At 38.7% G+C, this 24,803-nt stretch overlaps 2 protein-coding genes across 2 annotated transcripts; one reads left to right on the forward strand and one right to left on the reverse strand.

Annotated features, from left to right (window-relative positions):
• Positions 1 to 4: 4 nt before the first annotated feature.
• LOC112453501 lies at positions 5 to 18,498 on the forward strand (the record flags this gene model as incomplete). Its single annotated transcript, XM_025014290.1, has 10 exons — positions 5 to 276; positions 448 to 600; positions 671 to 761; positions 844 to 1,106; positions 1,374 to 1,474; positions 6,177 to 6,464; positions 9,735 to 9,944; positions 13,795 to 13,960; positions 14,857 to 14,973; positions 16,349 to 18,498. Coding segments are annotated over 10 exons (1,791 nt in total), but the record flags the coding sequence as incomplete, so codon positions are not given.
• A 3,588-nt stretch (positions 18,499 to 22,086) lies between these two features.
• LOC112453499 (rRNA 2'-O-methyltransferase fibrillarin-like) lies at positions 22,087 to 24,535 on the reverse strand. Its single transcript, XM_025014288.1, has 5 exons — positions 24,383 to 24,535; positions 23,394 to 23,752; positions 23,104 to 23,298; positions 22,611 to 22,856; positions 22,087 to 22,313 (listed from the first exon to the last, which is right to left on the reverse strand). Exons 1-5 carry the CDS (start codon positions 24,393 to 24,395, stop codon positions 22,146 to 22,148), a joined length of 981 nt encoding a protein of 326 aa, XP_024870056.1. The 5' UTR covers positions 24,396 to 24,535; the 3' UTR covers positions 22,087 to 22,145.
• Positions 24,536 to 24,803: the final 268 nt, after the last annotated feature.

Here is a 24,803-nt window from a genome sequence, read left to right on the forward strand (position 1 = left end):
AGCTGGTATTTACGTAGTGAGCGCTTGCGGCTTTGACTGTGTCCCTACCGATTTGGGAATCATTTTCACGCAAGAGAAATTTGGAGGAGAAGTCAATGATGTTGAAGTATACATGTCGATATGGTCAACCGCCACCGATAACAAACATACGTATCTGAATTATGGAACTTGGGAATCTGCGATATATAGTCTGGCTCATGCACATGAACTACGGGAATTACGCGAAAAATTGTATCCTACCAAATTGCCCGAATTTACACCAAAATTAAAACCAAGGTCTGCATCTTCCAAAACATTATGTGTACAATTATAAATTATAATTTTGTCAATTATAAGTCAAGTTTGATGATTATCAGGTATTTACAAATTATGCAAAACTTGTACAAAAAAAATAGTGATTATATTATTATTGATGATAAGCAGCGTTAATAATTCCGTTCATTGCAGAGGTCTAGGTCTAGTTCACCGAAGTGATGTCTCTGAAGGATGGTCTGTACGGTTTCCAAGTGCCGATCGTCCACTAGCTCTTCGTACACAGCGATTCCTGTATGACAAGTACAAAGAGAGGCCTGCACAAGTTCAAGTTTATGCCACGTTGAAGTCAGTACAATATCGATAAAATGCCACAAGTATTGAGAAGTAATTTCTGCTAATGTGCATTTATTACTAGGTCTTTCATTGCGCTCCTGATGTTGTCTATTACCGGTATGATTTTGTTAATCATGACTCGCATGGCATGCGGTCGTAATTTACTTCTAAAAGTACGTTTCAAAATATTTACGATTGTCAAAATGATTTAGGTCAAAATGATTGATATGAAATAATTAAACGCGATATTTGCAGTATCCCTCTTTATTTTCATTCGGTTTTATCAGCCACGAGAATCCGAATATGGAAACTTTGAAATCGACACACTTTTCTATAACGTTCAAAGCCCGTGGATGGACTGAAAAATTGGCGGAACCTACTGATAAACACACAAATCCACCTAATAAGGAAGTAGTCACCAAAGTCACCGGTGATTCTCCCGCATATGAAGGGACTAGCATCATAGCGATCTTATCGGCAATTACAATCCTTAACGAAAGTGACAAAATACCTGACAAGTGAGTGAATCATTAATTGCTTAATGTAACTCTCTGTCTAACATAAGGCTTATTTGTTTTCGCTGCACTTCTGAACTGAAAGAAGATATATTTGTTTCATTCTAACTTATTGCACTAGTTCAGAAGTGCAGCAAAAACGAACAGGCCTATAGTCATTGCTTGAAAACTTCAAAATTTTCCAGTTTATAATATAAGCAATTAAAATAATAATTATTATAATTACATGTTGAACTTTGGCTTTATTTTTGTGTTGTTATATCTTTACAGTGGAGGAGTGCTCACTCCCGGTGCTGCATTTGGTAAAACGTCTCTGATCGAGCAAATGAATAAACACAACATTAAATTCGAGGTGATATCATCTATCGAAAAATAAATATACAATTCTTATTGGTAATATTTTCTTACTAACACGCTTTATAATTACGTTTGATTTTGATATTAATATTTTTGTGGTTTTGAACTTTATGGTCTATACATATGTATTTTATGATATTTCAAGAGGAAGGTATTTATAAAATATGAATGTTAAAATGTTATTACAGTTTAATAAACATTATTTATTGCTATATAAAAAATGAGAAAAAGATTTATGATGTATATAAAAATATAAAATATAATACAATGTTTGCTGAATTGTACATTTTTTCATCATTACTTGTTTAATACATGTGGTGCAATTTAATATAATTTGATATTAAACTTCTTAACATAATTTTCTATTTTTACTATTATTAAAATAAATCATTTATGTCTGTAATTACGCATTTCCTTCTGGGTAATTTTCCTGTATACGAGGTATACGCACCATTCGTAAGAAAGGCAGACTATATAAATTGTAATTTTAGTAAAAATCTCAGAATCATCTAGTCAGCGTACTGATTCAACGCGTCTACGTCATGCGGGGGGATTCCGTTTGCGTAAAATCCCTCCGCGAAGGAAAACGACTTGATTCTTGCCGATCGCCGACGACGATCATACAGATTAGGTGTACAACACGTCGCTCGTTGCGATCGCTCTCGCACGATATATAATTTATTCGACTTCTCATTTCCGCGGAAGGTCGTGATTGTCGTAAAAAAAGAGAGCGAGTTAACGTGAAACGCGTCGGTCTATCCGCTCTACCGTAAAACGCAGTTCACGATATTCCCTTTTTCTTTCGATCCGAAATCGAACGAAATATCAGATCTACAACTTCCGAGGACGACAGAATGACATATTTACATGCAGGATGTTTTTTATTCATTAGGATTAATCATGACATTGTCTTTTACTTGTCGCAAACACATTTATGAATTTCAAAATTGCATGAATAAGAAGAGAAATTGAATAGAGCAACCTGTAGGACGGGTATCTCGATTGATTGCGATTATATGGAATCATTTAATATTTTTTAAAGATATATCTTTAATAATTCGAGAAGAAATGAAAATTGTCGAGTTAGAACGATGAACGTGTGCTTCTCTGACTTGGAAGTAGAAGGATGGCGATATTACATTTATACAGGATATTTTTAAGTTGAAGACCAGGACGATATGTTATCATCAAGAACAATAACTGTTGATAACGTGTCGTTATTTAGTTTATTGATTCATGAAGAAAACCTCCATTTATGGAAAAATTTTAACTTTACAAGGAACGATTTGTAAACTACCTTCCTGTTACTCTTCTGTGAAGAATGTTTATGTAGGAAGCATGCCGCGAGGAATCGAGTTCCTCTGCTATGAATTCTCATATGCTGACTGGCAAAAAGACACAGGCATTCACCGACAAAAAGTATCGAGGCCGGCTCGGTAATGCGCGTTTTCACTATCGAGGGTGAGAATGATCTTTTGACGCGATATAGCCAATATTATCCAGCCTTGTGCCTAGCCAAGTATGACTATAAAGCGCGGTTGTAGGAATTGTACATCATTATTTACACATTGAATCGGATTTTCGTTATTTATTATACTCGCTACACACGAGATGTAACGCAAGATATGTTTCATGGAAATCTTAACTTGAGCGATATATCTGTTTCTCCTTAATACAGAGATAATACTATCAACAAATATCAAATATCGAAAGATTCTAACGCGACAACATCAGAGTTTAAGAGACCCGTTTTAGACTATCTATAATTCGCGCAAAATCAAAAATATATGTAATTGTATCTTGATTTCTGACGCGGATTATAGATTGCCTAAAATGGGCTTATAATATTATTAGAGACGTCATTAAGACGTTATTAATACGTCATTTGACGTCACTCTGCTACCTGGGAATCCGTGGATGAGAAACTTGGAAGATGCCGAGTATACAGGTCCTTTACGTTTTTTCACAAGAGTTGAAAATAAAATATCGAGGAAATGAGTGAGGTGCCTCTAAACGTGCCTCTTTCTCTTGAGGAAAAGACAACGCGCATATATACATATAAGAACCGGTTGCTTGACGTCGGGATTCATCATGACGTAGATACTTTCCGACTCTCTTGCAAAACCCATTTACCCTATATTCCTGCTTCTCTTATTTCCCTTTTTGGTCCAAGTCCACAGGACACTCCGATGATGTGCGTGCGTATGTCACTTGGATAAAACGGTGATTCGTTCCGTTATCTAATCATTCCGTTACATCTTGACTTGATAAATATTATTGTAAATGCTACTTAGCCCCAAAGGTCTCCCGCGAAGCGAAAATCACGCAAATCTCTCCTTGTTATCTCGAGTGTAACTTTCGATGAGTAGATTAGACCTATCTAATCGCGATTGATACACGGCAAAAATGAATTAATTAAGGCGTGCAAATCGTATATTTAATTTTGCATTTATTTTATATTTTACACATTTACATTGCTACATTATCTTACGTATGAAAAAGAAGAACGCGAAGTCGATCATTATGCTACGCCCGTTGCACATTCTTCGTTTCTTACCTCCATTTCGTATACATCTCGGATATCGTATAAATTATCAATTATTAATGGAATCTTAATTGCGGGAATCTAATCTTGGGCTAGAATAGAATTTTATCTTTTTAAACGTGCTTTTATAAGGATGAATTGTAATAGATAATTGTAATGCGTATGCGTTTCATCATGCATATACAGACACGCAGAGTTTTTTAACAAAACTTTAATTGTCCGGAGAATCAATATTGTTCTGCGGTGAAAATGAAAGGAAATTCTCCTTGTGAGAATCAACCAGGTGGAAATCCCGGATTCAATTCCCTAAGGGTTTTTCTAATTATACCTTAAGCTAATGTAAAGGAAGCTGATGGGGTTTCCTTGCCGACGGAACGAGATAGCCTAATATCAGTGAGTTCCTCTACGTAAGAATTTATAGACACTAACAAAAAGTTCTTTTTTCCTTTTCCGTTTTTTTATTCAATTGATCGACTAAAATTCCTTGATGAACCAATAAAAATTATCAATTAATTATCTAATCAATTAAATATCATTTCGTTAAGCTAATTTCTTAATTATAAAATTTTATTAGATTCTTTATGTTTCAAGTTTTTTTAAGACTCTAATTTTACAATAATATTTTATAATAATATCTACGCGAAGTTTCTGATAGAATGGATGAAAGAAACGTGGATAGATCGATGCAAAACACACAAAGAGAAAAGATAGCGGAAATCCAAGGGTACAAAGGGCATGATTCTATTAATTCCCCGAGTTGCACTCGAGTCTCGAGGACTAGGCAGTCCTGCGTCCTGGCGCGAAATCATTACCTCATTGTCGATCATAAATGCGGTGCACGAGGGAGGAAAAGAGACGAAATGATAAGAAACACGGTAACATAAACCGCGAAAATCTTACTTCCTGTCGATGCGGGATAACCCAGGTAGCAGAGTGACGTCAAGTGACGTATTAATAACGTATTAATGACGTCTCTATAACGTCAATAAAACGTCATTAAGACGTCTTTAGACGTCATCCTGCTACCTGGGAATATTCTAATGACTTGATATCCATCAGATATTCTAATGCAATGTCTAGATACACCGCATCCTGGCACGCATTTTCAAATCGCAGAGGAGACGAAAATCATCCCTCTCTTCCTCTCTCTCATAATCTCCAACGCGAAATAGTATCGCGGCTCTTTGTGATACAGAGTAGGAATAGCGGTCGGAGGGAGAGAATGAGAGAGAGAGAGAGAGAGAGAGAGAGAGAGACACGGGGACCGCGCGCATATATACGGAAGGACTCGCGGGTGACGTTCGTTCTCGCCGCTACCACCGTCGCTCGGTCCACGCTCGCATCAGTCGCGCTCCGCCCGTCCTGAGAATCGCGGCTCCTCCGCGTGTCCGTCGCTCGTCGCACGCGGTACAGGTGCTTCTCTCCTCGCAACCGTCTCTCCACCTGCCCTGCTCTGCACGTGCCGTCCTCGCGTGCGTCACGCGCGGCCCTTGCCGGCGCGCAGCTTCCGAGATCCTCCTCACTCGTCGCCAGGACGAGAACAGTTCCTTCCGCCGCAGGACGACGAGTCGTGTTTGAAGTAAGTTCGATCAGGAGTCTTTTTGATTCTGTTTTACGCGAACGTTTTAAATTTGTTCATTGAAATGCTGTGTATTTAAAAAAAATTGACTCAGTTGTTTCGGGAAGTGCCCAGTTCGCGAGCGGTACCGATAAATTGTTTTTCATGTGCGTGACGCGAAGTTATAAGTTCTTGATACGATAAATGTTAAATGTCAAAAGCGGTTACTGCAAGTGATGTCTAGTGAAGAGAGACTCTTTTGGATGAATAAAGAATCAAATTAAAATACATATGGTAACGACCATAAGACTTTTTTAAATCTAGAAATTTTCTGCTTGTCTATTAGTTATATAGTTTACCAACACGTTGGAACAACCGGTTCTTAATTGATAAATTAACGGACCCATTATCGTTGTAATTTAAATATGGAACTGATCCTTGTATAATTAATAGGTCAACGCGTAAGATAATATTGTTGCTTAATTTATATTGAAACATCTGTCTTTAATATCGTTCAGTAACGCAAAAGTGTTTATACAAAAATACATTGCATCTGATCGCTTCAATTAATTTTATCAACACGTTTCTCACAATACATTTCAAATCTTTTTAGACGGGTATAACTATCCCAAACCGCTCGACGTATCCTGGAAACCTCCTCACCTTCCGAATCGAAACCAAGTGCCAAGAATCGAACGATCGACACGCGAAAGATTATCAATCATGAACGGAGTATCGAGCCAATGCGCGAAGCTGAAGATGTATGATGGCGAGGACGATAATTCGATAATGATCAAGAAGCCCTTACCATTGAGGGCGGTTTCGTGGAGCGACAATATCGAAGAAACTGATCTGGATGTCCCCGGTACACCAAGAACACCGCGTACATCCACGACAAAAGGTACGAAATACCTGATAATTATTAAAAACAATCACGTAGTCATGAAAAATTCTATTCTATCGCATTAATTCTTTTTGAAACATTACAGATAGTTGCGTTTCATCTTGATGTAAATGATCCATTGAATGCAAATCTGCTGAATTTTGTTGATCATAACGCATATTTGTTAAAAGAATTACGGAAGGTACTTGTGTGCAAAATTGACAGGCGAGTTATTTTAATTATTACAATAGAGTGTGTATCGCAATTACTGCATCGTGTCGAGTGTTGCTTCTTGTTTTTCGAGCCGATCGATAGACGTAAACACAATATAACGTAATTCTCGCTCGTATCTCGTTTTAACGCGTCAGGCTTAAATGGGCTTTACGAAATTTCATTGATATTTACGCACTTATAACTAAAATATAAAATCCTGACATTTAAGATTTCACTCAAATTTCCAAGAATTAAATTGGCCATGTTATACATATAATTATTTTTTGAGATATATTTTATAACGCATTAATATTTTATGATAATTAATATTTTATGATAATAATGATAAATATTTTAAAACGCATTAATGTGCAGAAATATAGTAACCTTATAAAATTCTCATTAGAGACACGACGTCATCCTCAAAAAGAAACAGTTTAAATATTCTCGAGTTAATCACAAAATTAAAAGTTGAGTCTTTGAAAAAGTAAAAGTCATTTATATTTTTTTAGACGTTTTCGTGTTATTCGCTGTATATTTTTACTTCATGGATACAAAATTCATCCATTTAAGAATTGATAAATTATTGTATATGTAACAATATCAATTACGGAATATTATTATCTGTGAATCTTTTTCGGTATCAGCACGTAATAAATTTTGATGAACGGTCGTCGGAAGAACTATTCTCGTATTACATCGCGATAATCGTGAAATGATAAACAAGTATGGGCACATCGCCGGGGTACAGTTATGGTGATGTGCAAGGTATAACTGTAACTTACAAAAATGTGACACGTGGCAGGGCGATATAAAAAAAATTTCAGACGAAAGATGTAATCAATAAAACTTCACTGCGATAATAAAAAGGTCGGTCGTGATTTCGAAAGCCTCGTGAGAAATCATTCCTTGAACGTAATTTGATATTGTAGAGCGATATCAAAAAAATTCCACAAGAAAGATGTAATCAATGAATCGCTAAAAACTCCACTGCGACAATAAAAATATCGGTCATTGTTTCGAGAGCCTCGTGAACAATTCGATATTGCGTTATAACTTTTTTTTCGAAAGCTTGATTAAACGGAGAGACAATTAATGATATCGTCATAATTAGTCGACTCAATTTATCGCGGAGATATTTTTAAACGTAAAAGAGAGGATACGTTTCTATCTTCATGACAATTCGGTTTTAACATTTTTTTTTTTTATTAAGCGTATCCATAATTAATGTAGAGAATCTAAGCCGATTTTTAGTACTTTTTGAATTTAAAAAAAACCTAAATTTGAGAAAGTTATAGCTTGCTAAAGTTTCTTTGATGACGGCAACTTCAAAGGTATGACGTCATTTCTTATAATATGACGTATAAGTATGACGTCTATAAAGTATGACGTCACAGCACACTTTCGTGTACTATATTTTCTTCAATTTTGAAGATATTGCAAAAATTCAAAAAATTTACAAAGAAAGTATGCCGTGATCTATCAGATCGCTTAATAAAAAAAATTTATGTTAAAACCGATTTAAAAGCACTATCTCTCGCTTATGAACTGAACTTTCGAAATAACGGATATTATGAATATTTTATTACGTTAAAACGCATAAAGAAATTTATTATTATTGTCGCAGCGGAATCGTCGCTGCTACTGCATATCAAGTATGGAAACGAACAGATCGACATTTCTCTGCTATTAGTTTCTGCAAATATTGAATTATTTTCCACGTTGGAAATTAGCGGGATTCGATAATGGAATTGGTATTCTTTCGATGTCGTATCGAACGAATTTTCCACGTCGCCTCTAATGACCGCTTTGTCGTCGGCACTAGATTCAATTACGCGACACGGTTCATTAGGAAGAGACGGGCTAACTGAGTTTCCAACATGAATACGCGCTTCTCTCGTCGTCGTCGTCGTCTTAGAGAAGTCGATCGCTCGCGAGTCCATGAATAATATTGCACGCGAAACCTTGAATCTGTTTTGCCGAGCACTTTCTACGCACCGTTTACGCACACGAAATGGAAAAGCATACTATTTTAATCGCGTACGCCACTTTGTTCTCTCACGAACGACGGAACAATTTTCTTAAGCGGTTCGTCCAAAGAGAACAGTCGTCGGAATTCGCATACGCGAAATTCTTATCACTCGCCCTCATAGTTAAGTCGTTAATCAGCTCGTCATAATTTCTAAGTACGCGGCGGCGTGTCACGCGCGAGTCTACGAATCGATCAACTTCACAGGCCATTGTGAAAACCGATCGAATCGGTCATTGAATCCCCGGTGACTAATGAAATGTCAACAGTTACGCAAATGCAGAGCTAACCGATGCGAGCTGCTCGTGCCGCATCTGCTCTGAGAACCTCTGCGAGATTTGCTCCGACAGTGAAAATCTCAGACTCGTGAAAAGTTTCGCACAGCTGTCGCGGAAAACAGAGAACTCGCCGAAGATATGCTGTCGTCAACTTGACTCGTCCACACGCGTGAGATAAATCAGACTGTTCAGCCTTCTCAGCGAACTCAGATACAGCCAAATTGAAAGCAGATTTTTACGAAGCTGCAAATGTCGCCAGTGGAAATATTATGGAATCTGCCAACGAAATGCGCCGATACATCAACGGAAACGAGAAGAGATCTGCCATTTCGTAATTATTTACATAAATATGGTATCCCGTTTAAATGATGAAATAACAGATTATGTTCTGCTGCCGGTCTGCTGTCAGATTACGTCAGGTTCTCTGTCGACAGAACAGAAGATTTAACGCGGAGACGATAAACGAAATATCTGATCGAATCCGCTGGCATGTCGCTGGGAAGAAATCTTATCTCGTGCATAATGAGCGCGAGACATATTCAATTGCGTGACCGCACGCAGCTTATACCGTGATTATACGTGAATATGCGCGCGACGCGATTCACGGGTCATGACACGCGATAGCAAAGATGTTGACACGTTGTTCGTTCCAGCGTTATATCGTCCAGCGAAAATCCTCGACGATCGTGGGCGGGAAAATGCGATCGGCATCCACGCGATCGTTTTGTTCTCCAGGCTAATCGGCGTTGCGTTTTCTTTGCGTTTCAGGCCACGAGAAATGTATGTTCCATCACGATTTAGAGCTGGACCACCGACCGCCCACGCGAGAGGCGATGCTACCGGAAATGTCCCGAAGTTACAAGCTGCTCCTGAGTTCGCTGGGCGAAGATCCGGAACGACAGGGACTCCTAAAAACGCCGGAACGCGCCGCAAAGGCCATGCTCTTTTTTACGAAAGGCTACGATCAGAGTCTCGAAGGCAAGTTTTATTACTTTTTATTACATTGAATAAGAATTTATATATTATAATTAAAACATTTTTTGAAAGCTCTCTCTTTTTCTCTTTCTTTGATGATTGATTTGCGATATTTAAAAATTCATAAATTGAGGAAAGTTTTAGTGAAAAATAGTGTAAATTTGTTTTTTGCAACGTCATTTTGTCTATTACGTATCCATATTATACATCTATCCATTACAGATAAATGCCTTTATGTAATATGTTCGATAAGAATGCATTTGCAAAGTGCCTCCGATAATAGAAAGCAATATGCACAAATGCAAATACGTACAAATAATACTGCATCGTTTATCCTTCAACTTTTGACAAAAAAGACTCGGAATGGAAGCAAGAATGATTTAGGTTTCAAGCTTAAAGTTCGAATAATTTAAATTTTTCGAGAGAGATTATTTTCTACATAATAAAAATGTTTTAATTTAATCTAATCAAAATAAAAAAAATATAAATATCTAATCTAATCTGAAAATGTTTGCCGGGGGGCAAAAATAATGGATTAACATCGCGAATTTTAAAATAATATAGTACATCGGTGATGATTTCGATCTTATTATTGAGAAATTTTGAACGTCATTATTTATAAGATATATATATCAACGAAATAGCTATATAGTGTATCTTTATCAAAAATTCTCAAGGTTAATCGCAGTCAGTTACTTTTGAAAAATAGCTAAAAAAAACAAGAAGTAAAAATCGGAATTGTATGTTTATTACAGAATTATTGAAACTGCTCTCCTTTCGAATTGGCACTGGAAATATTGCAAAACTAATACGTCTGCGGATGTATATGTGCAGGAAAAAAAAGAGAAAATAGTGCAGCCTTGATTTGACGGTCGGCTAACGCAAGGCTGCGCTCGAAGATCCGTGTAGTATGAATTTTACAAGCGGCAATTACACGCGATTGCGATCCATCGTTTATTGCTTAATAACAACGGCTGCCGATCGCCTCTGGCGGCCGCTTTTCTGCAAAATCTGACTTCCTGCCGTCGCGATCGCGAATCATTATGACATTTCGTTTTACGATCGGCAAGATTATCGATAGAGCCTCCGTTTCCTGCAAACAATGCTCTTGACTTTGACACGCTAGTCGAAAAACACATGTTATCAGATTGGACACAATTCAAGACTTCCGAGACAGATACATAAGCTTCTTGCAAAGATAAGAGAAAAATGAATTCGAATTGATAGCAAGAATTCGTTAACAAGACTAGAATTACATTTGGCGATATATTTATGTTACACTTTCGGTGGACACATGTTATCTGAAGAATACTAGGGATGTAATGTATACATATCTAAACGTACACGTTGAGATGTAATATATGTGCTGTCATTGTGTTACAACGTATACGTCAAAGAAAATTTCTTCGAAGTTGCTTGGAATGCCTTGCGATATACCCCCGTCATCATCAATCACACTAACATTATACGCTCACAATAAATAACACTAAAATATCAGACGGTATTATAAGTCTATTATTTTATAAAGCAAGAAATATGTAGCTTATATTCCAACTTACGAAATATGTATAATAGAGCTCAAAGAAATATCATTTATATAACATTACTCTCCGAGATTAATAAAAAAAAAACTTTAATATATATTTATTATAGATATTTGAAAAACATCTATATTGTAGATATTATGTATGATGTACACGCGATCTTGTCAAAGCTCGCAACGAGTTTGAGAAAAAGAGAGAGTGGTAGTTCTTCACTAGTTGAAAATTGAAAAAATCCAGAACGCATTTAGCTTTCCGTGATGGATATATATGTGATGGACATGAAGGAATTACAGCAAAGTCAAGGGTACAATTTGCGGGGGTAATAAAGTAATTAACTGGGAAATCGTCGCGCGCGCGGCAACCAGATTTCTTTTATTGCGACTAATAATAGCGCGAAATTACAGAGGCGCGCCTGTACTCCGTGAAAGTACCACACTTCTCGTCCTTTTTTTTTTTTTTTACTTTCAACTCGCTCTCTATCGCGAGCAGAATGAGGAAGCGGTGGAGAGAAAAAGAATGGGATGTCGAGGGGGTGGGACTTAAGTGCGACTCACAGAAAAGAGAGCGTAAAGCTCTTGGTATAAATGGGGTTCTCAGGGGCGCACGAGGCACAGCTTGAGAGGAAAATCCCCTTCATCTCTTTCTTTTTTCTTTTCTTCCTTCGCGTCACGTACATTCAATATAAATGTCACGGTGCTCGGACAATTACGAGGTTTGCGGAGATTCGTAGAAAAATTCACCACCAGTTGATACAGAGAACGAGTTCTTTTCCTCGTTTAACAATTTCGTTCTAGCTAAGGAAATCCAACATGATATGCTAAATTGTACAAATCGTTGTGACGACTCTCGAGATATTTTTAGATATGCATTTACTTCGATTTTAGCGATATTAATTAACAGCGAGTAACGTGCCTACTTTTTGATAACGATTAACGATATAGAGATTTAATTCGCATTAAATCTTTAATGAATTAAAGCAATCAATTTCGTATCGATTTTCTCATGCATTTTTTTTCGAGTTTTATTTATTCCGATGATCCAAGAATTATTTCTCTTTTTTTAAATTTTGGGTTTGTGTCGAGCTGTCTTCCCGAATCGCTCGCACGATAATCAAGTATCGTTCTAACGAACCTATCTGAAACTAAGAGCATCTGTAGGTGATGGATGGGGGACTTTAATTCACTTCGGCTTAGCTTGAACAGCGGAGAGACCCTCGAGATAAGCTCTCACGATTAACGACGGTACGGTGAATCTGAAACAAGAGGCACTTTCGTACGAAAGCTCGACCACCCTCACCGAATCACCCCCTAGCGCGGACAATTCCACTTGTGGCTTTTATCTCGCCCCATTGCATGCTCGCCCGAATTTCCTTCAACAAGTTATAATTTTGTATTCATATATACAGACATATATGAAATATAAAAGAAATATATATTGTACAAATACATACACATATGTTTCTGGTCGATAAATTCCGTGAGATTTCTAACGCAATGGAATTTTTAAAATGCCATACGCGTGGCAACCTGTAAAAGTTAATCGAATCGGCTAAGCCGATCACGTTTAACCATCGGATCGTAGAATCGAAGGTCTATATCCCCTAGCGCGGAGATACAAGAGGAAAGGAAATTGCTTCACTTCCACAAAGCCGCTAACTCATCCTATGGCTGTGCATTTTACCGAGAAATAAATATCATACGAGATTCAATTGTACGCTTCGCGAAGAATATGACGAACGCATCTCTGCTGGAAGTTAACGCGTTTGTGCTGGAGGCTGAAAGCTATTCCACGATCACGTCTCAAATTCGACAAGTTAGAAATGGTGATTAGAGCCAGTTTTAGAGTCTGCGCGATCCATTTGGAAAATTCAAGCTCAATCGCGGCCGGTTAGGTGAATCCGTTTCATTCATCGTTGTCGGTCATCGCGAGGGTGTTTCTTGTTAAGGTTGCCGTGGAAACGCGGAGAGCACCACCATTATCTAGCTGCAGGCACGTACCGACCGTCCGCTCGTACGTACACACTACCACTAGGATCCATGGTGCAGTAAGTAGGTCAATATCGAATAAATCACAGCCAGGATAACCCGCCCGCTAGGACGAAAAAGAACGTTTCTTTCGTGAAACAATGCTCTCAGCTGTTTTTGTATTTCATCAAATTAAAAGGAGGGCAAAGATCTCCTCGATATACCTGATTATGCTATATACGAAATGTTGCAATTAATTCACGAAACTCGTCGGCGATTCTGTATTTGCTGACGTGATCTTTATATGGCCAAGTTTGACTAAAAATATTACTCTGACTGTTACAGATGTAATTAATGACGCTATATTTGACGAGGATCACGATGAGATGGTGGTGGTAAAAGACATTGAGATGTTCTCCATGTGCGAGCACCATTTGGTACCGTTCTATGGCAAGGTTTCAATCGGCTATCTTCCCTGCAAAAAAATATTAGGCCTCAGCAAACTCGCCAGGTAATTACGTTAAATATTAATTAAGGATCTTATCGAGTCTCCCGCGAGTTTTTGAGTCACGACTGATTAACTCGATATCGAGTATAGATTATTCGCAATTGAAGGTCGAATCTCTTCCACTTGGACGAACCACTTAATTGCGATTCTGTCACCACGTATGTCGTTCTTTCATGCGTAGAAATTATTTATTGATAATGATTCTAGCCGATAAACATCTAAGATGCTAGTCTCCTAAGTTAAAGCCTTAATATAAGACCTTGTATAGTAAAATCAAGTCAAAATGTGCCGTTACTTTTCCGAAGAATTATATGTTTTAATATAGTGAAAGATAGATGAAAAATATATTTTTCAATTTATAATTTATAATGCAGATGTACATATTTGTACAATACAAAATTTTTCCTTTTCTCAAAGCGTGACGTTGCGCGACAAATTGCGATCGTGTAAATAAGAAAGAAGGGAAATTCCGCTTCTTTATTCACCGAAATTCGCGGTCGACGCTTGGACAATTTCGTCGAGTTGCACGTCCACTAGTTCTGGCCTTGATCAGTGGCATATCAAGGCGAAAAGAAAGAATATGACGAGACTGGTCTCCTAAGACCGTAGACACTTTCACGCGCGTAGCGGCCCGGGATCTCCGTTTACTCGTTAAACGCCCGTTTAAAAGCGAAGTAAACGGTCGATAATGTGGAAACAGGACCGATGGCATTCCGATGCGCTGTCCAACGTACTTCAAAACCGTTAACTTTTTTTTCCCCCTAGCTTTCGTAAGCATTCTTCTAGATAATGGATTTGGGAAGAAATAATATTTGCATGCACTCGGCCCGGATTTTAACGACCCCGATTTATCGGTGGTTTCTAAACATCGTTTTGAAAAAAGAATTTCCTGTTTGCAGAATCGTGGAGATCTTCAGCAGACGACTCCAGGTGCAGGAGCGACTCACGAAACAAATCGCGATAGCGGTCACGAAGGCTGTGCAGCCTGCGGGAGTCGCCGTCGTGGTTGAGGGAGTGTACGTATAAAATTTTATGATATATCACAAAATTTCAATCGCTTCAACTACGTGAATGGCGAAGCGATTTTTGCGCTTGAAAGATAAGTGGGACCATTTGAAAACGAAACGATCTCATGAATCATTTACAAAGGGTAAGGATTAAAAAATATCGGAATTATTGCCAACTATAATACAACTACAACAGATCGTAATGTACATGTACACAAGATGATTTTTAATTATAGATCGGTACTTCGGGCGAGATATTGCGATGTCGAGCCGGTTCGCCAGTTAAGGCCGCTTTCCTTTCGATCAGCGGCTATGCGGCTCGCGGAATAGTTTTCGCAGGTGGAACGATCGCGCAAGGGAACACGACCTTGTGCCGTCGCGCGAACGTTGCACATAATTAAAGCATTCACGTAACGATCCGGTTGTTTGTTACACGGCGTATGCATTAGCGCGGCCGATAAATCTCGCGCGGGGGTGCGTAAGTGTCACCTCGATCGCCAGCCGGGGTTATTAATCGTCGCCTGTGATTAATATGGAAAACGCGAGCACACGCCCGACGCAATCGTGAATAATTCAGGAAGATCACGCGCGCGACTTCCGATAGTTGCGGTTTTCCGAGATATCAGTGATGATAATTGATCGGAGTATCTCCCGAGAGAGAGCGATTGGCTCGCGCAAATAACTCGTAACGTTATTGCCAAGACTTTATTATCCACGCAGATTTATCTCCCGCCATATCGGGGCTAGGTATTTTTGTCATCTTCTCGGGCGAGTAATCCTATTACCGGCGTTATTTTCGCGTACACCGGCACTATTTTTATACCAGCCCCCGCGCGCGAATAAATTAACTGCCTTGCGCGGTTAAAACCGCCCGATTTATCCCGCGAGAGTGATAAACCGATAATTAAGTAATAACTCCTAACGCGGTGCTATTCTCGCAAGGACCGACGATATTCTCGTCGGTCTGTGCAAATAATTTATAGACACTATATACTTTTCCGCCCGACTCGCCGCGCCGCGAGGATGAATGACTATATGTATATAAGTCGACTTATTCTATGAAAATAATATAAACCGATAACAGATCAGAGCTATTACAGACCACCACGATCGTGTCGTGTGTTACGACATCGGGGGCACGCGCGGGTTTCCCCAAGCCGGCCGGAGAACCCGTTCGCGATATGATACACATTAGTTAATCAAATCCTCCTGCTTGCGAATCGATAAGATCTGCCTCTCGCGAAGGCATCAAGGTATATCTGTAACACGAGATCTAACGGTCCGATCTTTTTTTTTTCGCGATTTTCTTATTGCGATTTTAATTATACATTACGGCAAGCACGCACCCAGGAAAAGGAAAAAAATTCTTTTGCATACGTTGCAGGCACATGTGCATGGTGATGAGGGGCGTGCAGAAGATCAACAGCAAGACAGTGACCTCGACGATGCTGGGCGTGTTCCGGGACGACCCGAAGACCCGCGAGGAATTCCTGAATCTGGTGCACAACAAGTAAACGGTCGGATCGCGTCGCGGTGTCATTATCGTCGGCCACCGTGGGACCACTAAATTCCAACGCGTGACACCCCGACTGCTCTCCGACGTCCGACCGCTACCTCGTTGCGAAGCCCTCGCCCCCCAGGGCTTCGGGATCGTCGTCGTCGTCGCCGCCACCGCGCCAAAGTCCTTCCCGTACTGCACATTCCGCTTGTTCTTCGAAAAAGAAAATCGTACGTCGACCGTCTCGACGACTCGGTTTTCCGCGTGCCTCTGTATCAGAAATACGATCGGGAAAGTCCAGGGGCGATCGCTTTCCGGGACCAAGATAGCGCGGCGATAACCGGGTGGTGGAGACGACGCTCGACGCGCGTCCCGCATCCCGCGCTGATAAGGACGCGCTCAAACTGCACTGATCGAGTGACACTGACAATAGCGACGCGTCGTGGTCATCCGCGAAGACGCCCGTGCGTTGCGGAATGGCGACGCGGATGACTCGCGAGCGATTCGTCGCGTCGCGACGAGAGTGACGAGCGACGTGCATTCCGGCGCCGAAGGCACAGCGAAAAGGAATTAGCGGTTTATTAATCGTCCGAGGACGAGTTATTCGACGCGATAAAATACGTGTGTGGGACCAGGAAGTCGCTGCTGGATCAGCGACAATCCTGCTAAAGAGTTTTACGTTCGCTGCGCCTTCGGCCGAGTGAATGATAGTCACTTACAAAGAAGCTTTTTAGGAAATTTTTCAACGAAGGCTCCGGTCAATGACAAACCCACACGACAGTCGACGCGCTTCTCGTGACAATAAATTGTATATCCCGTAGATTAGCGAATTCTTTTGAAGAGAACCGCGTTCGACTCCTTCGTCGTTTGCATCGACCGTACGGGCTTTCGGTATACTCACAATTTTACATCATGCGTTCTGCGATATTCGGCGTTTTTAGCCCGCGCGTTTTTTCCGCAGCTGCGAAACTCGACAGCCACGGGTTTCGCATCGTCGCCGATCTGCGCCGCGTGATCGCCTATAAAATTTTTTGTTTGTCACGTTTGGTATTCATAGGCGCATTTTGTGATTAAGGCGAGAATTGAAAAGATATTGCCAAAAATTAATTCAATGCCTCAAGTCAAAATGCATCGAAATGAATTATCTATTTAAAATTAACCGAAAAATAACATTTCGTTATATACTTGCAATTCTGAAACGTGATTTATCAAAGAACTTCCTTTTAATTCACATTTTAATTAACATCTTAGTAGTTTCATTTAAGAAACATTATTTCAAATCCGCTTATTATCAAACGCTACATATGTCATTCTTCTCCAATGAGTGATCTTCTCGCCTTAGTTTGATTTAATTTTAAAAGAATTCGCGAAAAAAATTGTTGCGAAATGCGCAGTGCTTCAGCCATGCATTGCGCATCGTGACGATCTCCAAAAGACATTGTTTCCAAAGTATATACCGCATTTGCCTAATCATCCGTCGAGATGTTTCCCAGGGAAAGTTAAATCGTCCACCATCGGAGGTCCATTTTCAACATTCACGGAATGCATATCATTAAACTAAAATTAATTTACCTTGCGTATTGTTACGTTAATTAAAGCGAAGATGTTATTATTCGCGAATTTATTTATCGTGTAAGTTGTTGAATCCGCGCGATTACAAAAGATTTATATTTTATCTGGAAGTGTGAAAATTTACATATAGATGTTACCTCTCTACTATTGCACTTATACTTTTTGCGTGCTCGCGGCTAGTCCACGAGTACTACCTCACATCGAGATTTTTACTGATACTTTTAACGATATTAATAGGATAACGCAGTTTATTATGTACATATCGATTTCTGTTAAAATATGTGATTCAAAACTTCCTGCCTCAACAGACTGAAGTGATAGAGCTTCGGTATATTCTCCGATTATGCTTTCTGAACGTGAAAGGCTGGAGAGAGATGTTCAAGTTATACTTATGAAAGTGAACGTTCAATATTTGTAATATTTTTCTGACAATATTATATAAAAAGTTATATTTATATTTTCAACGACGGGGCATTACTTGTTTCCAGTTTATCCTCTTTCCTCTTGTACTGGTTGTTCCACCGACATACAGGTCAGCATGACGGGTTGCCCATTCGTGCAGGCGCGCATGATCGTTCACAGTTGCATAAACTTGCTTTGGCATATTATAGGCTGCGGTCCATTTGACGCTACAAATACTTCGGAAGGTTCTTCTTCTCCTTCTTTCTTCATTAAAAGAAAAGAGAGGAGGAATGCTTCGAAGCATTTGTAGCGTCACGTTGACCGTAGCCATAATCACTCACATATGATGCGCCAAAGTCTACACAGCTGTGAAATACCATGCGCGCCTGCACGAATGGGCAACCCGTCATGCTCACCTGTATGTCGCTGCAACACCTTGTACGTAGCTATAAAAATAATAGATATTTGCATATTCCAGGAACACGTTACACAATTTAGGGTGCATCTTTCTTCCCGTAATAGTTTAGCCTGTAATATATATATGCACGTCGGTGAATTTTTATGCAGCTTGTTTTTGGAAACTTTGGCCGGTAATCGGTCAAGTATTCATTAATGGCCTAATCGAGACACTTTGACCTACACGCACGAGCATCAAGTAGCACGCGTGTTACGCTGTTGCGTGATAAAAATCACTTCTCGCGAAATAATGTCCCCAACCCAAATTCCATACTAGTCTCTCGTAGACCTCGTATCTATTCCCGCTGAACAGCTCACCCGTTCCCGATGAATCACACGTTTCTCGCACGTGTTAATTAATTATAATTTTGATGTCGGGAGAAGAAAAGATTATTGAGAGTTAACGCGAGACTATAATATTTGGTATCGATGAAACAAAAGAGCAAGATTAATAAATTCCGTGCTTTGCATCTTACTTTTCAAGATCATTCCAGCTTTTATTTTAGGTTCTAGCATGTTTGTGATTTTAAAACGTTAGTAGAATACACAACATATGTAAGAAGGATAAAAAATCCCGCTACAACATCGATACAAAAAAAAAGAAGCATACAAAAATGAATAAAGTTAACAAATTCAGCGTTGCGTATTCTCCATCCAGTTTTCTTATTTTCTTTTTAAGTCCTTTTTATATTTATTTTTTTAATCGTTGTGAGCGACAATCTGCCACATCGAACGTCACCTAAATCATCATATCCCAAATCTCGGCAACGGCGATATTTCGATCTTCTTCATGATTGTTGAGCCACATACCTCGTCTGGAGCGTCCAGATTCCCTGCGTCAGCCTGATAAAGAAGATATATCATGCCTCCATCCATGGGTTTCTGCTGATGGAACAACGAGGACAACGGTGGAAGGCCGCTTTTGTTGCTTTCCTTTTAAAGTTAGCTTTTTGTTATCCTGTCATCTATGTTTCTATCTTGCGTCGCCAAATTTGTGAGATACGTGGACTTTTCTCAAGCAAAAATACATATCAGCAACAGTGGCAAAAATTTTATTTAGTTGATTTAGCGGGACCCGAACGTAGTAAATCCAAGCCACTGGAGAACGCTGCAAAAGAAGGAATAAATATAAATAAGGGACTACTAACGCTAAGTAATGTCATCTCGCAACTCGTAGTCCCTTATTTATATTTATGCCTTCTTTTAGTTTAATATAAAAATATAAAATTCCTGCAGATCAGGTGGACTCGAACTCGCGTTCTTGCGATTACGAGACTGGCACTCTACGCATGTGACCGCACTGCTACGCCGCTGATAATTGTGACTGATAACTGTGAAGAGCCTTCGCTAAATAAACGCATATTAGCGCGAAGATTTCGCTTTGGATTCATTAAACATTAACCCAAGAAGGAAAACAAGTCCGTTGCCAAAAATTGTCATCTCAAGAAAAGAGTAATCATCCATAAAAAAAACTAGTGCTAAGAAAAAATACGATCGCGTGATTTCACCGGTACTTTATATATTATATAAAAGGTAAGAACCAAATAAGACCTTTTACCTACTACGCTCACTCAGTCTAAAAATAAAACATTATTTTAAATTTTGCATTATATTATTTTAGGTCGTAGAAAATCAATTTAAACAGATCATTTGGAACCCGAAATTTATTACGATTCCGCAGAAGAATCCGTGCACATATCGAATAGATAGCTCGCAAAGCATATTTTTATGTATACAAAAAATTAATAATTAATATAAATTGTCCTAGATTTATAGTCGAATTCGATTTATATTATATCATTATTTATCATTTGATTATAAAGTTTTATTAAATTTACAATAAAAATTACTCTTGTCACCAATTATTTTTTGAATTTTTGTGTCACAAAATTACTGTGTATTTTACATCATACCACGTTGTTCCGCAGAATTAAGCAATCTTTTTCTGAACAGTTCGATCACAATTATAACTTTGCGATAACTCAATTTCCTACATCGAAGATATCAGAAAGATTAGAATTCTTCTTTGAATTCAAACCTGTTTTTTGAAAAATAGCACGTAGTAAAATGGGTACACAACGAAGAAGTGACGTCGATTCAAAAGTTCACACGTTCTCGTTCTAAGGTTTGTGAACAGCTGCGGTATATTCATATGTACATATATTTAGATCAAAAACTTAAGAGTAATCGAAAGTTTGGAGATGGCGCAATAAAACAGATACTAAATTGTGTGGCGCGAATACTTATGTTACGTCAAAAGAAAATGTCAAAATTATGATTATAATATTATCTTATCTATTTCATTGTAATACATATCGTTATTGTATGAAATATAATTAACATCTAGTTTTAAGGTCATAAAGAAATTATGATTTATAATATTTACCGAAGTTTCAGTGATTTTAGCTTTATATTTTAATAGATTGCAATGAAATTCTCTTATAAAATAAGCAAAGATCTAATAGTTCGGAAGAGAATTGACGTTATCCCTAGTCAAAGTTCTATAAGTTAAATTTGACAATTTTTCAATTAATTCACTGTGTATAATTCGGTAGATATTCTTTATTGAAAATAATGAATATCTCAACATTTATATGTATATAGAAAGGAATCATGTTCACAGTTGAATTCTCCCATCGCTCATCAGAGATTGAATTAATGCTGCTAACAAAATGTAATGTCTTTTATATCATACGTGCGTGGAAAGTGGCCCATTCTGCGTCTATATCGCTTTTACTTTAAATAATATCTAAAAGTTTATTTTTTATTATAAAACGAGAACATTGTACATTTATATGTACGAGAATAATTTTACGTAAGATCAAATATATAAACGTGTTATTATTGATCTCCTTTATTATCGCATTAATATTACATTATTAACATTATTATCTATTTCTTTTATTCCTATATTCCATTTGTATAAAAATATAAATCAAATAATAGTCTATCAATTTGTTTCGAATTATGTATTTCTTACTTCATAAGCGGCTGAAATCCAAGTACAATATGTGTTATAGTACTTGTTATATGCATTTATATTTATATATTTTATCGCTTTATAAAATTGTTCTCATACATACAATAAAATGTTCCGCAATGTTTTTATCTTGAAAGGTGAAGTTTTGAACGTTATCTCAATTTTGTTAAAAACAGTATAAACAGGAAGCCTAAAGGGCAAACATTACAATAGTTCTTCATTATTTCATTATTTTCAATAAGGTATCTTATACACGTATCTATATACATAATTTTAGAAACCCTTCGGTGGTGGCCTATAGACGCCGACCACAACGGCGTGATCTCTCTCATACGGTTCGAGCGTGATTTGTTCCAATGGTTTCAAATTGTCTTCAAGTAATTTTTTCACTTCTGTCGCAAACACCGCTTCAGGCTTAGCGATTGAGTCTATACAACTTGCCTGAAACAAATGGTAAATATGAATATAATTTAATGCCATGGTACACAACAAAAATTTAAGCAGTAAGCAAATCAGTCAATCAAGAATTTAAGGCATAACATGAGCGTTTGCAAATCCAAATTGTTGATTTTCTTACTGCTAACGTTTTACTGCTTAAGTTTTTTATTTGCCATTGTCCTTAAAGTCAAGAGTAATTAAATTTACTGCTTTAAAATCATTATTCGATTATTAGATTGTGCTTTATAATATCCAAGCTTAAATATACACTTTGCAATTGTGTAATTGCAAAGATGTTACCTTAATAGAAATGACAAAGTGTCCGCCGCTCTTGAGGAAGTTCTGCGCGTTTAACGAGACAATTCTAGCCTGATCTGGCTGTGCGACGTCCGAGAATATAGTGTCTACCATTCCTACAAGCATTCTGTACTTGTGAGGGTGTCTCGCGTCCTCGACTATAGGTATGATGTTGCTTCTTCTCTTAGCAACATCAATCAAATCTCTCCCCGTTCGATGGGAGAATTCCACGGCAAAGACAGTTCCTTGCTGTATACATGAAAATATTAGGATATTTATTGTCAATTCTATATCATTTAGATACGTTCTTATATCAGCATAGACTCTGTATGCACGTTCTTTTAAGAGTAAAGTCAAATCTTACTCACTCGAGAAAAACGTGCATGTAATATTTTTCTAGCATCACTTCGACACCAAATTCGCAGTTGCAAGCTAACTTGGCTCTAATGTATGCATATAAATTACATTCCCAAATAGATTTCCAATAAGTACTTACTGGGCCAACTATATCAGCGACATGAGACACAGTGGTACCCGATGCTGCGCCCAGGTATAACACCTTGCTTCCAGGGGCCATGAAAATTTTATCGACGCCTCCGAGGATGGCGGCGGCTAATTTAGACCGGAATGGATTCCACACTCTGTACTCGATCTTCTCGCCTGCTGCCGATTGCTCGCCAGCTTTGTCAGACTGCACAATGCGTGCATCATTTTAATTCAAACAGATGTAAAAAAAATAAAAAGAAAAACGTTATTTCTGTATTGTAACGTCCAAGTGGTGTTTACCTCAACGCTGATTCTTTTCTCTCCATATACCGCTACCCCAGGTACCAAGCTCAAGGTCACTAACGAATCTTCCCTCCCTCTAGCTATGAATACTCCTTCGTGGCGATGCGGTTCTATTATCACGTTCTTTCCACCTTTAAAACCACCGCCGCCTCCTCCTCCTCCGCCCCTCCCACCACCCCTTCCACCTCCTCGGCCTCGGCCTCCCCCACGTGGAGAAAAACCACTGCCTCTTCCTCCACCTCTGCCGCCTCCCCGACTTTCACCGAAACTTGGTCTACCTCCACGGACACCGCCGCGACCGCCTCCGAAACCACGGCCACCTCCTCCTCCTCCTCTACCTCCACCTGGTGAAAATGCTGTAATGTGAAAAGAACATTAGTGAGAAAAGAATATAGCTAATGTACTTGTAATTTTTAACACACCTATTTTTATGTGCTATATATAAGAGATTATTAATAATATTAATAATTTCTTATAAATATATTTCTTATAAATAACGTACTTATTTATTATATAATAATATATTATTAGTGTTAGTAATATACAAATATATATAATAAATTATTTCTGATAAGAAAGAAATGTAAGTTATTCGCTTCAGATTTCACAGGATAAAATTTTATTTATATGTATTTCGATGAGTGTATTTTAATGTATATTTTATTTTATTTTACATTTACAATTGTCGGGTCGTTAGGGTTAGCGAGTTAGTGCCACGCGGCCAATGAGACAAGTGTTTGTCACTTGACATAAACATATGTCTACGGTCGTCGCGAACGCTGCCGAAATCAACTATGAATCGAAGTGGCGCAGGATCAAGCCGCAATATCGGATTCCAGCCACGCACTAGAATTTCAAAACGCGTCCTTCTCCCCGTCGAGGTTAGCCTCGTCGTTAGGAAAAGACCGACACCGCGGACGGTGGCGATGATCGCGATGAAATAAAAAGTCGAAACGCTATCTGCAACCTGCATGCATCCACATTACCTGGTTTACCCATAACGAGCTACGTGCAAACGATCCGCTGTGCTCCTCCCTGCAAAATTACTTTCGACATTAACCGAGAGCACGTGTATCAAACATCGAAATTGTCGGAGAAGGAAATGCGGAGCGCGCAGACCGGCAGAGCGGCGCCCGAAGATTCCAGACATGCGCAGTGACGCAACCACGGAGGAAGAAGATGATTGAAGGGTATATACATCACATCCGACTCCGGCAAGAACCGGCCCAACAGAAAATGGCCGTGTTCAGCAGACACAACTGTTGAGTTCGTCTTATCAACACTCTGCGTTGATTGGTTGGTTCTAAAAGTAAGAGCCAATCACGTTCGACTGCTACTGCTACTCAGCGGCTTGGTCTGCTGAACGCGCCCACAGAGAAAAAAATAAATATTAGAATTATTATAATA

Source organism: Temnothorax curvispinosus, unplaced genomic scaffold, assembly GCF_003070985.1.
Source record: "Temnothorax curvispinosus isolate PA1 unplaced genomic scaffold, ASM307098v1 QBEX01004414.1, whole genome shotgun sequence".
Classification (NCBI taxonomy): domain Eukaryota; kingdom Metazoa; phylum Arthropoda; class Insecta; order Hymenoptera; family Formicidae; genus Temnothorax; species Temnothorax curvispinosus.